A 14,918-nucleotide genomic window follows, 5' to 3' on the forward strand; every position below is an offset into this window, starting at 1 on the left:
GGCCAGAGCCGGATTTAGGTTTGATGAGGCCCTAAGCTACTGAAGGTAATAGGGCCCTTTATATGTCCAGCTGTCCTTTGTCAACAACAAATTGTTGCTGTTTTTTGTGTTGAATATATGCTATATGGTAATTTATGGACATACAGTGGTACCTCGGTTTATGAACACAATTGGTTCCGGAAGTCTGTTCATAAACTGAAGTGTTCATAAACTGACGCGAACTTTCCCATTGAAAGTAATGGAAAGTGAATTAATCCGTTCCAGATGAGTCCGCGGCATTCGTAAACCGAAAATTCGTAAACCGAGGTGTTCATAAACCGAGGTTCCACTGTAATAGGTATCTAAAGCCATTTGCAGCTGAATGCTACATGTTGCCATTCATCCAGTCCATGCAGAATGTACGCACCCTATATATAGAAATGAGCAAACCAGTGATATTTTAGGAAGCAGGCTAGACGGGCGCAATACTTACATCATAGGACACAACACAAAACACTGTTGCTGTATGTAGGTTTTATTTTATTTGTTTTTTATCTTATATTTTGCAAATGTACATCCAGTTTTTCCCCCTTTTAAATTTCGGGGGGGGGGGCACTCCCTAAGCTATAGCTTGTTTAGCTTGTACATAAATCTGGCACTGAATGCGGCCTGCTTTTCATGCACGTTTTTACACCTGCACTGTACATTAAATGGAAAACGCCCCCAGGTGTTCAAGTGCGCTTTCCATAAACCCATTTGGAATAAAAGAATAACACTGGTAGTTGCTCAAAATGAGATCTCGGACTATTTCCCTCCCTGTGGAACGCCCTCCCTTCAGATATCAAGGAGATAAAGAATTACACAACTTGTAGAAGACATCTGAAGGGAGCCCTGCACGCATCGAGAGGTGTTTAGTGCTTGGATGTCTTTATTATGTTTTTTAGATATGCAGTAAGCCGCTCAGTGTCTGGGGAAACCCAGCCAGATGGGCGGGATATAAATATGATGATTTGGGGGCCTGATCCGGAGGTTAGGGGTTTCCCTGCTGGCCCGGTTTTGGTCTCACGATCTCCGTATCACACGCCACCCAAAGCCGCCTCCTCTTTGCGACGCATTGGCTCCCTCCCTTCCCCGTCAGTGCAGAAGCTCCGCCTCGGGGGCCCAAAAGCCAAGGCCGCTCCTCCCGTCCCACGTGTGCTGCCGGCGGAAGGGAAGCAGCGCCCGCGCGCCCGAGGAGCGTGGAAGCGCGGCCGGGGGCCCGTGTCGGAGCGGCGCCGCTTATGGAGTGCGCTCGTTTGTGGAGCCGGCGGCTGCGGCCCGTCGCGCTGCGCGTGTTCGCCTCGGGGATCTGCTGCTGCAGCAGTCGCCGCTTGTTGCAAGGAGGGCGCGCAGCCAGCTGCCTGCCGGATGTCGCGGCGTGGGCTGCCGGGAAATGCCGGCTGGAGCCGGAGGGCAGGCGGACCTTGCTGCGCGCAAGTAAGTCACGCGCTGTCCCAGGCAGGTTCTCCGTCCTGCCCGGGGATGCCGGGGCTTTGCAGCTCGAACTTGCTCGTGGTCCCGCAGGAGGAAGTTCCGGTACGACTTACTCACCGAACGAAGAAACCCAGCCTGGGCTCTTCCTGTCCGAATGGCTCACGCAGCCTTACCGTGCTCAGCAAAAAAACCTTTTTACGCACGAATGTAGATACTGGAGCTGGTATTCAGCTAGGTTTTGCTCAAGAGTAGGCCCACTGAAATAAATGGACCTATCTAAGTTAACGGTTATTCATTTCAGTGGAGCTACTCTGAATAAAAGGGAGACCACTGCGTGAGGAAGCTCGCTTTCAGGAACAGGAACTTGACCTAGAAACCCCTTTGCCCAGTGAAAACGGTCAGCATGGATGAACATGGGTGTTAACTGGTCTTCGTTTACATCTTTGCACCCTGAGCCAAAGGACACTTGGACAGAACAAGTGACAAATGAGTTGCAAGGATCCATACTTAAAGCAAGGCTGTTTGTGGAGCTGAGTCCCAAGTGTGCTGCAATCCTATACAGTACATGCCTACCGGGCATATTATGCCCCATTGGAGTTGCTAAGGCTTAACTTCTAAGTAGGCACACAGAGGATTGCACTATAAAAGCACATTTTGCCCCTCCTTTAAAACTTACAGTGCAGGTAGGTGTGCACAAAATGTGGTGCTATATGTTAATGGACCAGCACCCATGGAAAGTGCATTGAAATGTGTATGAAACATTTGACCCTGCACCACACTTCCTGTATATTTGCCTCCACGTTGCATTAGTAAAAAGGTTTTTAGAAGTTGGGAACTTCTAGCCCCAACATCATTTGTTTGTTTTTAATTAGTTACCCAGTACAAAAATAAAATAACTTTCCTCGAACCTTGAAGTAATAGCCAAACCTAGTTTGTTTATGGAGACCTAGTTTGGCATCAAGAACTGTAAACATGTTAAATCAGCGATGGTCTTGCAATCTAAAGATGCAAATAATATGCAAATCATTGATCTTGGCAGGAATGATGAGCTGTGACTCATGATCAATGTGGTGCTAGTTGCTGAACATATTCAAGATCAGCAGAAATATATAATTTACAACTTAGAACTTCTTTTCACCCTCCTTCAGATGATCTGTCTCGACACTTTACTACAGATGTGTCTCAAGCCACTTTAGCGAGTGTGGCTCCAGTGTTTTCAGTGGTAAGTACTTCCTCCAGTTGTTGCTATGGGATGCAGGGCAAGTCTGAAGAAGGACGTGAAACTTGCCCCCAAAGCGCCAGCCTTTGGGGTGCAGAGTTGGTCAATGGCGGCTAGAAACTAAGGGGAAGCTAAAGGGGAAAGTCCCTGAGGAGAGACCTGAGAGAGGAACAAGAAAAAAAGCATAATGTAAAGACATTGGAGAGAAAAGAAGAGGATGTATGGGTGGACTGGGGCTACTGCCCCACACCCCCAAACACTTACTGGGGACTAAACATCAGTGAACATAGCTCAGTTGGTTAGAGCATGGTGCTGATAATGCCAAGGTTGCAACTTTGATCCCTGTATGGAATAGGCATCTGTCATGTATGATCCAGTTGAGATTCCTGCATTGCGGGGGTTGAAGTAAATCAGGGGTGTCTAACCAGTAGATCACGATCTACCAGTAGATCCCCAGCTGATCCTGGTAGATTGCAGGATCCTTATCATGCACAAAAAGTTACGGGGGGAAGCTTAAAAACTGTGAAATCCTCCCCAAAAAAGCTCAACAACTCTGGGCAATCCACCCACCCCACACATGCTCCTCCTCCCTCCAAAGACAATGGGTAGATCACGGCCAGTTTTTTTTATACTGCGAGTAGATCACAGTCTCTTGGGAGTTGGACATGCCTGAAGTAGATGACCCTCAGTGCCCATTCCAACTCTGCAATGCTATTATTCTATTATAAACTTGTGTTGCCGTATGGAAAAAAAATTGTCACGGAAATAACTGTTCTACCAACAAAGTTAATTGATGCCATTGCCCAAGAGTGATTTAGGCTTGGCTCATTTGTGCATTTTGCTTCTGTTTCCAATTCACTCTTGTACATACCTATTCATTAATTTGTGAAGCATTTTAAACTTAAATCACTGCCCATCTTCATTAGACTCCACAGTGGTCACCAGTGTCCTCCTCTTTGTTCAAGGTTGAGAAAAGTGTGTTGCCTTCTAGAAACACGTGTGCCTTGCAAAAGTGAAATAATAATAATAATTTATTTATACCCCGCCCATCTGGCTGGGTTTCCCCAGCCACTCTGGGCGGCTTCCAACAGAAGAATAAAATAATCGATTAAAGATTAAAAGCCTCTCTAAACAGGGCTGCCTTCAGATGTCTTCTAAAAATCTGGTAGCTGTTTTTCTCTTTGACATCTGAAGGCCCCCTGCCTGGTTCCCTGCAACTTGGCTTCTCGCAACGAGGGAACTGCCAGAAGGCCCTCTGTACTGGACCTCAGTGTCCGGGCAGAACGATGGGGGTGGAGATGCTCCTTCAGGTATACTGGACCGAGGCCATTTAGGGCTTTAAAGGTCAGCACCAACATATTATCATCATTTCTCACCTTAGAACTACTTCATGAATATTTAAAAGGTTGTGTCATGGGGCAGAAACTCCACACCCAGGTATGGTGAGCCTGTGGCCCTGCAGCTATCCTTCCTGATAGTTGGCAATGCTGGCTGCAGAGGCTTATGGGAGCTGGAGCTCAGCAGCAGCTGCAAAATCACAGTTCTGCATACCTAGACTGCATACATCTTAAGATAACTTAAGGGGTGGATTAAGCTGGATATTTAATTCTTTAGAGCAGAAATGCTACCTCTAGAAATAGCATGGCCATCTAAATCAGGCATCCCCAAACTTGGCCCTCAAGACGTTTTGGCACTACAGTTCCCATCATCCCTGACCACTGGTCCTGTTAGCTAGGGATGATGGGAGTTGTAGTCCCAAAACAGCTGGAGGGCCGAGTTTGGGGGTGCCTGATCTAAATCATATGAATTCTGAACGTTTTACCTAGTGTTTTTCTAAGAATGTGGCAATACTGATTTTTCTCTTTTTTTTCTTTTCAGATGAAATTCGATAAAGAAGGTGGTATAAGCTTTTACGGTAGGTGGAATTCTAGTCTTCTCTTCTGAACTCAACAAAGCCTAGAGGTTTTGAAGACATGCCGATGCAGCAATATTGACTGTTTTCTATTTGGTTGCTGGATGCTCATCCACAAATCATTTCAGCTATTTAGAGGGCAGTCCTGTGGTAATATCTGCCAGGGTGAGCAGCTTAAATTGCAATGGCTCCCTGGCTCAGCCAAAGATTCACTGTGGTAACTTGCTCATTCTGGCTCAGCTAGCTGAGGCCAATGTAAGTTCCCCAAAAGAGGTTGGGGCTGGGCCGGGGTGGTGGTGGAGCTAGTCTGGATCCTGATCCCATTCAGCTCCCTCAAATGACCTGGCAACCAGGCATAGAACACTATTTTAAAGGCTTGTTTTCCCTCTGCCAGGCTTAAGCAGAGCAACAGCAGCCCCATGGCTGAGCATGATTTGGATCTTACTGGAGTAACTTAACTTAACCCCGGCTTGCTTTATGCCAGCTTCTTGTGCATAGGATTGTTTGCTTAGCACATCTGTTTACCACCTTTTTCAATATACTCAGTATGGCAGGATCCCATCCTGCTTTATTTCAACAAGGTATCTATGCCATGTGCACTCAGACCATACCCTGGATCCGTTAATTTCTCTGGGTCATGTGCTTGCTGGAGTGATGCCTTTGAGAAGCTGCTGTGGTCTTTGTTCTCATTTCACATCATCGTGTTTGTTTGTTTTTATAAACTCCTCCTTGGCAGAAAGAAAGAAAACAGAACTATACCAGGAACTAAGCCTCCAAGCGCGAGATCTACGGTTTCAGCATCAAGTCAGCATATCCCCCAGGAACAACAGGATTATCATGAGAATGGAAGTAAGTGCCCCTGAATATCCATTTTTAAAAATAATAATAATTTTTATTAAAGATTTTCATGGAATACAAAAGAATGTGCAATGTCTCTTTTTTGTTGTTGTTCAGATTATAAAGTCTTTTGCTTATGTTAAGTGTAAGACATTATGGTAAACTTGCACACTATTTTTTTTCTTTCCCATTTTTCCAACCTGCTCTATGTGTGACATTTTTATGTCAGTGTCATTTGGGCAGATTCTCTTTCTATACATTTGTCGGTTTACATCAGGCATCCCCAAACTGCGGACCTCCAGATGTTTTGGCCTACAACTCCCATGATCCCTAGCTAACAGGACCAGTGGTCAGGGATGATGGGAATTGTGGTCCAAAACATCTGGAGGGCCGAAGTTTGGGGGTGCCTGGTTTACATGGCCAGTGAGAGAAGGTTAATTAGAACCAGAAATGATTAAAAAAGAAAAAGATGTAAAAGCAACAAGGGATAGAAAGCCTATAAAATTTAAAAATACAGACAGCAGCAATAGGAGGAAACCAGACACTAACCAGACATTTAGCTCTGCATTTATCTGCTGCTATCAGGAAATCAGCAAAAACAAACAAACAACATGAAAAGCCTGCACAAAAATCCAGGTTTTAGCTTAATGATGGAACAAGCTTGCATATGGGTTTAGATTGGTTCCCTGGAGTTCCACAGTGATGTCTTGTAGGGGGGCAGAGGGTAGAAAATATCCTTCCGATGGTGCTGCTGTACTTGAGATGGGGCAGTGCAACAGCAGGGTTTGGGGAGCTCCAGGTTGGCAGCAACAACACCTGTGGGGCTGTCACTTCCAACCTGGAGCACCTCAGTCCTCACTCTGCCCCCTTCTGATGAACCTGCCAGTGGTGGGAGGATGCCACTGCCCTCCGCGCCGCCCCCTCTCGCATGAGCTGCTGCTGGTTGGCACCGTGTAACCGAAAAGTCTGCAAATATACAAAAGCCCAGCTGATTTTATCCTCTGCTTCTTTCAGTTTTTGAAGGCAGTGATTACACCGGAGTATCTCCTAATCCTAGACTATCGCAATTTGAACTTGGAAAAATGGCTCTTCCAGGAACTGGCACCGCAGCTAGCCGGCGAAGGTCAACTTGTTACATATTCTTTGCCCTTTGAATTCAGAGCAATCGAAGCAATACTACAGTACTGGGTAAGCCCCTGTGCATTTACTGTACTGAGAGTAATAGGTTGCTGTGATCTTGTGCTGAGGGAGGCTGACTAGGAGGCATGGTCTTGCCCAGGCATCCCCAAACTCAGCCCTCCAGATGTTTTGGGACTACAATTCCCATCATCCCTTACCACTGGTCCCAGGGGCGTAGTCAGGATCAAAATTAGGGGGGTAAGGGGCGGGGCCAAGGCACAGGAGGGGAGGGGCCACAGTGGGGCAAGGAAAGCCATGGTCGTTCAGGGGCGAGGGGGCGCCAGGATCAGCCCAAAATCTGGCTGCTCCGACCCCCTCCTCCCCCTCCGCAATCAGCAGGGGTGAGGGGGCACTCTGGCCCAGCGCAGGGCGGCATGGTGGAGGCGGCGCTGCCGGCGAGGCTTTGGAGGGCGGCGCTCCGGCAGGGAAGAGGCTCCAGCCATGGCACGGCATGGCAGAGGTGGACGAGAGCGCTGTGTCCAGCCTCCGCCTCTTCTTTGGCGCCCTCCAGAACGTGACGCCTCTGACGACCGCTCCACCGACCCTGCTTCTAGGGGGGACAGCTGCCCCCTCCTGCCCCCCCCGTCTACACCCATGACAGGTCCTGTTAGTGAGGGATTATGGGAATTTTCCCAAAACATCTGGAGGGCCAGGTTTGGGGGTGCCTGGTCTTGCTTATAAACTGGCCAGGTGCACCCCTGATTGGCAGCTTTAAACTCTTGCAGAGGTGAAGGAAAGAAGTATCCACTCCATTACCCTTATGAGGAGGAGTTTTCACTTCCCTCCAGTTAGCTATTAGGGTTCCCGGGGCACGCATGAAATGGTGGACACAGCATCTTAGCCAGTGAATGGCTGACGCATTACCTGACCACATGCCTCATCCACAGCCAAGGAATAGAACTGGCTTATTTTATTAAATAATGAAAGCAGGTGCATGTGTTCAAGCTGACTTCCATCATACGCCATTTAAATCTGTTGATACTTTGTGCCAGTGCGGTTGGTTTAAAAAATAAAATAAAAATATTATTTGATTTTGAAAGCTTAAACACATTGACTTCAAATTCAATATGCGTTTCTCTTACAAAATAAACAAGCTGACTTTCCACGCTTACCTCCATGGTGTTTTTGTTCCCACCCATATTCTGCTGCGTTGTATGTCAAGACTATATCTAATACATATTTCCTCTTGTTACATTTATTGTCATTCTGAATCCACTGCTGTTAATTCAGATCCTGCCCACAATTTCATTTGACTATAGTTCTTTCTCAAATATTCCAAAAAGGGTTTCCATCCTTCAATAAGAGGTTCGTCATTTTGGTCTTTCACTCTTGCTGCCAGCTTTGCCAGTTCTGCATAGTCCATTGGCTTTGCAATCCATTCCTCTTTGTTTGGGACTTTTTCTTCCTTTCAGTGCTGCTCATATAGGATTCTGGCAGCTGTTGTTACATACATAAATAGTTTAATGATATTCTTTTGGACACTTATCCCTAGAAGTACTTTGCTACAACATTTGTGTTTCTGGATTGTTGGGAGATGTTCGTCAGCTTCAGGGATTTCAGGAGTGTCTGACTGTGTTGCCTGCTTTGCTGAGCAAGAGGCTTCAATGACCCAAGACATTCTAAAAGGATTGTTTTAATTCTTATGAAGGATCCTGTTGTTATCTAGATCGGCTACCTGCAAGGGAGACTTAACAACCTGCAGCCTCAGATTCTTGAGACCCTGGATGCTTTAGTGGACCCAAAGCTTTTATCTGTTGATAGGAGCAAAGTCCATGTCCTATTGCAAAATGGAAAGAGGTAAGAGAGACTTCCTTCCCGTTTTTGAATGACCTACTTGGACATTTCTGTATAAAACCTGAGTTTTGAGCTATGCAATAGTTGAATCTTGCACAGGCACTCTATTGGCCTGGGATGGAGGCGCTCCAAGTCCCAAATCTGAAATGCTCAGCAGCTACCTTACTTGTAAAACTTGCTCTTGCTGCAACAGACTAACATGGCAACCTGTCTGGAAATTACTCCTTCACATGGTGATTGTGAAGATAAAAAAGGATTGTATAATATGGATAGAGAAGAGAGCATGTGCTATACCTAGCTGTAGAAGTGAAACCTAATCTGCCTATAAATCCTTTGTAGAATTGAGATACCATTTGTTTTTTATAAATGAAAATGCTTACAAGATCATCTTCCCCCTAAGCAAGTTATCCATCAAAATGTAAAAGAAATACAAAACAACAACAACCCCACCCCAAATTAACCCAATCCTAAAATGAAAAGAAAATAAAAAGCAGCAAGCTGGTGCTGTTAAAAAAACAACAACTGACAGTTGCATCAGATTATAAAATGGTCCTTTATGAAAAGACCTGGGGAAGAGAACAGTTTGTTCCTGGTGCATCGCTGATGCTAATGTAGGTGTGCACCTCTGGGGCCACCACTGAAAAGACTATTCCTGGTCACCAACTGCTTCACCTCTGAAAGTAGGGGCTCTTGGCGAAGGGCCTTCCACAGATTTTAATGAACTTGCAAGGTTCATATGGGGAAAGGTGTTCTTCAAAATACCCAGTTCCCAAGCCATATAGGGCTTTAAAGCAGATATAATGAACCTCTAGCCTTCTGGACATAGTTGAGACTGCAACACCTATCAGCCCCAAACATCATAGCCAAAGATTGGGGATTACGGAAGTTGTATCCCAGCAAGAGCTGGAGGTCCACAGGTAGTTCTTCTTGGAGCCTATACTTTGAACTGAGAGGTTTCTATCATGACTGCATCGCCCCCAGCTCTGCTACTGACACAGCAAGCTAATATCTGCATGCAGATCTCCTATGAAATGGCACTTGACTCCAGTGTCATCTTGGTGGTAGCGGTTGGTATTTAATTCTTCCTCCTTTGCTTTTAGCTTGTCAGAGTTAGAAACAGATCTTAAAGTTTTCAAAGAGGCACTCCTGGAAATCTTAGACGAGGAAGAAGTGCTGGAAGAACTGTGCCTGTCTAAATGGACAAACCCCCAAGTATTGTAAGTATACATTGGGATGCTTACGTTGGGCAAGACTTTTGTATTCAAGGACTGTGTATGGGATTTGCCAAATAAGCATTGTGAAAGTTGGGGTATAGGGAGCGGCATTTCCTGCATCTCTGTAAACCATTCAGATGTTTTTTTTCCCTACCATTTCATTTCGGGAGAGGACTAGCCACACAGAATGCTGCTGCTTTTGTAAGAACAGACAAGTGCTATGGTGGTGCCAAGTTCAAAAAAAATGTTTTGTCAGCAGCCTAGGTGGTATGGCAACTATTGCAATTGTGGAATAAATATTTTATTTCTTAAAAGTAACTTTACAGCCAGTTATAGGCTATCAGCTGCTTCAAATTGAACAGATACTCTGTATATTATGAGCTTTGGTTTAAATTGCTTTGTATGGTGTCCCGACACCAAAGGCTAGGAATCAGGGTGGGAGATGAATGTTGGTCTAGGCTTCCACTTGGGAGGGATGCAGCTTGTAGATTTTTGGTATGCTGAATTTTAATTAGGTCTATTATTATTATTATTATTATTATTATTATTATTATTATTCACAGTGAGGAGAGTCTGTCTGGAATTGACCATGCGGAAGAGATGGAGCTGCTATTAGAGAATTATTACAGGCAGGCAGAAGATCTTCTCAACGATGCCCGTGAGCTTCGGGTATTGATTGATGATTCTGAAAGCATCATCTTTATCAACTTAGACAGGTTAGCTGCACGTAACATTCTGCTCACTAAAATTTTAGATGCACCTTCTGGAGGGCATTTGAACCTTGAGCTCAGTGGTGTTTCTGTATATGAAGCTTCCTTTCTTATCAAGTAGAACAGATGAATTGAATTTTACGCCTCTAAAATGTGTTTTGTTATTTCAGTAAATCTGAAGTAACTCGATCTGTTCTAATCTGAATTCCCAGACCTGTCTTGAGTTCCAGATGAAAAATAGGTAGACTCTTCAGAGATACTCGGATCTGCGAAATATTAACTAACCTTTTGCTCCTCTTTAGCCACCGCAATGTGATGATGAGGCTGAATTTACAGCTGACCATGGGTACTTTCTCCCTCTCGCTCTTTGGATTGCTAGGAGTAGCTTTTGGCATGAACTTGGAATCCTCATTTGAAGAGGTAAGGCACCGGTTTTTTTAAAAAAAAAAGGCTTAATTTTTCTCTTATGAAACCACACACAGTTCCCAATTTTGATTGTATATGAATCACATGAGATATCCCATTCATTCCGGACGTGCAACTTCTCATCTACATCCATATCAAATAGGAAGGTGAAGCCTTGTAGTACAGTGTGCCAAGTAGTCAGTGTTTATCTATAGACTACTCCCATCTTTAGGAAACCATAGGATATATTTCTCTTTAATTAGGCTTAAAAATTGCATTGTTTTATGAGCACACGGTTCTATACTATCCTTATGCATTTTTGCATCATAAAGTGTTTCAGCTAGATCAGATGCATAGCAGACTGAAGGGTTTGCCTGGGGTTTGAAAACACGCAGAAGTTCAGTACAATCAACTACGACTTATTTTGGGGGCCCTTGTCTAAAGAAAGGAACTTCCCAGCCCCTTTTTGGCACTTGACCGTTCCCCCCCCCCAGCCGTTGTTCAGCAAAATCTCTGGTTAGTTTGGGAGCTTCAGCATAGAGGAGAGGAACCCACCATTGTGGGGGGACAGACAAACCTCGCTGTGGGTGTTGGGACAGTATCCATTCCCCACATTAAGCCTTGATGACAAATTTGCTACCGTAGTAAATCCGGTTGCCGGGCTGTGCATTAAGGTCTCTTCCCAACTGCCCTCAGCTGGAACAAGTGTAATCTTTTTCAGTGTGGTGAAAATAAGATATGTGATAAGGGTTTGAAGAATTGTGATTTCTCTGAGAGAATGATTTGCATCATTAACTATACATTTCAACTTTACCTAGGACCGCAGAATGTTTTGGCTGGTGACAGGAATTATGTTTCTGGGCAGCGGCCTAATTTGGCGGCGTCTGCTTTCATTTCTTGGGCGACAGCTGGAACCTTCAATGCCTCCTCCTGTGAGTAGGACCTCTCTGAAAGTTACGCTGTGCCACCACCTTCGCCTCTCCCCAATTTGCCAGTTTCTCAGGCTCTTCCCTGTGCATGTCTGCAAAGAGGCAGCCAAGGGCCAAAGTGTGCAAGTGTGTTCACCTTGAATTGCCTGAAGAATAGAGCCTGCAGTAAATAAGGGGTAAAATTCCAAGTCTTGATGCCTGCTCTGCCTGGAGAGCCATGGGAATTCGCTGTCACTTCACTTCTCGCAGTGAGGGAACCGCCAGAAGGCCCTCTGTGCTGGATCTCAGTGTCTGGACTGAATGACAGGGTTGGAGGTGCTCCTTCAGGTATACAGGGCCGAAGCCATTTAGGGCTTTAAAAGTCACTTTGAACTGTGCTCAGAAACGTACTAGGAGCCAATGTAGGTGGTGTTTCGGAACCGCTGTTATATGGTCCCGGCAGCCGCTCCCAGTCACCAGTCTAGCTGCCGCATTCTGAATTAGTTGTAGTTTCCGAGTCACCTTTCAGGGTAACAACACTGAAGTCTTCCTTTAGTAGATCTCAGAGTTCCTTTGTGCTAACTACTGAATTGTTTTCCCATCCTACCTCCTCTTCCTCTTCTTCTTCCACAGATCCCTGCTTTGCTGAAAAGAACTCAGCCAGCAAATGGGAAGATGGAATATAAAAGCGATATTAAAACAGAACCCCTTGGGTCAAGTAAAAGCACATTGACTAACCATTGACCAGACCTCTGAACTGGTTGATCTGCAATAACTGAACTTTAGACTGCGTTCTCTTGTAATAACGTAGCAGGGATTTATCCTTTGACTCTTAATGACATGCCAAAGATGTGCCGCTGGGACCACCAAAACCTGAAGCTTTGCCGAGAGAAAAGTCCAGTAGACTTTTGTGCACCACGGTAGGAAATCAAAATTCCACATGTCACCTGGATGAGCTGAAGTTGCTTTTCATCTGATGGGGAAATTCCATTCGGTGTAATCTTTACGGAACACAAGAAAATGGATAACAATAATTTCCTCCCTCCAAAGAATGCAAAATCCTACCCAGAAATATTACCGTTTGTTCTGTAAACGGTGGTTTTCACACTTTATCACATCATGGGTAAAGTTTATAGATTAGGGAAAATCCATACTGTCCTTAAACAGTGTGCTTCCTGTATGTAGAAAGTTGCGTTCTCATTAGACGAGTTCATGTGAGAGAGGACTATCAGTGGCTATTAGCCATGATGGCTATGCTTGCTCTGCCTCCGCAGTTAAGAGGCAGCAATGCTTCCGAATACCAGTTGCTGGAAACCACAGGAGGGGAGGGGAGTTCTTGTGCTCACGTTCTGCTTGCTGGTTTCCCATAGGCATCTGGTTGGCTACTGTGAGAACAGGATGCTGGACTAGATGGGCCATTAGCCTGACCTAGCAGGCTTTTCTGATATTCTTAAAGAGATGGTGAGGACAGCGTTAAGAAAACGCCTCTTGAAAAATCAGGCTTATCCTCTTGACTACAATGAAATACCTTATTTTGGCAAGGGCGGTGAGACTTTAAAAACACTGGGTTTCCTTGTCCGCTTAGTTGTAACTTAAGTAGATGAAATTCTGTTCCCTGGGTATCATAAGCTATTGCTACTTGTAAGCTTTTCAGCCGGTGCTTCAACTCAAAATGGTCCCTTTCAAGATGATACAACTTGCTGTACTTTAATTTGTTCGGTTGGCCAACTGTAGAGGGGAAACATACACAGGGAAGCCAACAGGATTTATTGGGCCAGGTATACTATGTGCAGTTTGGGCTTCCTGCATCTACACAATCTGCAATCTATTGGCAAGAACTTCTGCTTTTGTACATATATTAATGTAGCCTAGCCTACCTCACAGGGCTGTTACTAATTATTGGATTATAATAAATTATGTCTTGCCTACCTTTTACCATAAGGTCCCAGGGCAGGTTACAACTATGTAAAATTCATTTTAAAGAACAGTTTAGAAAACAAATCACAGTGGAATAGGGTGGGCCCTATTGCAGAGATTAAAGGTGGGGAGGGGAGGATGATGCACACAACCTTGAACTCTTGCGTGGGAAAGCAAGGTCCAAATATATGTTGTTCACAGCAGCCCTCTTTAATGCCAGCATTTCATAGTTCTGCTATTTAAAGCAATAATAATAATAATAATAATAATAATAATAATAATAATAAGTATTTTATTTGTACTCCGCCCTCCCCGGCCAGAGCCGGGCTCAGAGCGACTAACATCATATAAATAATACAGTATGCAAAACCAAAATAAAAAGTTCGACAACCCTGATAAATAAGCAAATAATAATAATAATACTTCTTAAGTTATGCACAACTTTGGTTCTGAACTACCAACTCTCAGCCTAGCCTGTCTCACAACAGGGCTGTTGTAAAGATAAAAGGGGGAAGACAGCAGGCAACAAATGTGTGTAATTTCACAACTCTCAGAAAAACATACACGTAACCTTAATAAACAAAAAAGTGTTCCTATTAAAAGTACAGTCTATAGGAATTTTAACTTGCTGCAAGCTGTAAGGCATTTGCTGTGTCATTTTGGTACTGTACTTTATATTTTTGGTTATGGTTATTAATAAATAACACTCCAGTGATGAAAAGCAAATCAGTGGATGGGGGAAACATAGAAAACCAGGGTGGGGAGAGATTGCAATAGCACCATTTTTTTCTCAAAAGGAAGGAACCCTCGTTTATTTAAAGGGGATTACTTTTCAGCAAAATACACGCAAGCCAGCAGCTTGTGTTTTCCTCTGTAAAGGCAGCACACTTGGGAAGTGAATGAAATCATGTGGATGGGGAGGGTACTTCAACAAACATACACCTGAGTCCCAAGTGAGAGTGATCAGCATTTCTTTCTCAGATTGCTTACCAACGGTGAATAAGCATTCTTAGCAGTGGTGTGGCCTGCAAAGTACTGAAGCCTTAGAACTGCCTCTGCGCTTTGCCTTCTAACTTTCTTCAGACATGGCCAATTGTCCTATCTTTCTCTTTCTTTTTTTAATTCAAAAACATGTAAGAGTCTAGGGCCCTGTTGGCTCAGGGCCTGTTATGTGTGTACCCGCTGAACCTCATCAGAAGCCCTGATCCTACAAAACCAGGGAGAAGAGCCATCAATCCCCTAACTTGTATTGAAAGCAAAGGAGCAAAACCGGAAGAAACTTCAGTCTGCGGCAGAGTTAGTAGTTTACCTTCTAACTTTCTGATAACATCTAGAATGATGGCAAAGTTCAGAATGAATATGAAATACCAC

The 14,918-nt window shown here is 44.6% G+C and overlaps 1 protein-coding gene across 2 annotated transcripts; it reads left to right on the top strand.

Annotated features, from left to right (window-relative positions):
* The first annotated feature begins 1,154 nt into the window (after window positions 1-1,154).
* On the top strand, window positions 1,155-13,563 carry MRS2 (magnesium transporter MRS2). Of its 2 annotated transcripts, none has more exons than XM_060277942.2 (11): window positions 1,155-1,554; window positions 2,601-2,674; window positions 4,550-4,586; window positions 5,320-5,432; window positions 6,435-6,608; window positions 8,266-8,396; window positions 9,494-9,610; window positions 10,171-10,323; window positions 10,620-10,737; window positions 11,541-11,654; window positions 12,264-13,563. In XM_060277942.2, exons 1-11 carry the CDS (start codon window positions 1,260-1,262, stop codon window positions 12,372-12,374), a joined length of 1,437 nt encoding a protein of 478 aa, XP_060133925.2. In that variant the 5' UTR covers window positions 1,155-1,259; the 3' UTR covers window positions 12,375-13,563. The 2 variants fall into 2 exon arrangements, with proteins under 2 accessions (XP_060133925.2, XP_060133926.2); XM_060277943.2 differs by having other exon boundaries at window positions 1,157-1,455.
* Window positions 13,564-14,918: the final 1,355 nt, after the last annotated feature.

This window comes from Zootoca vivipara, chromosome 8 (genome assembly GCF_965207765.1).
Source record: "Zootoca vivipara chromosome 8, rZooViv2.hap1.1, whole genome shotgun sequence".
NCBI lineage: Eukaryota > Metazoa > Chordata > Lepidosauria > Squamata > Lacertidae > Zootoca > Zootoca vivipara.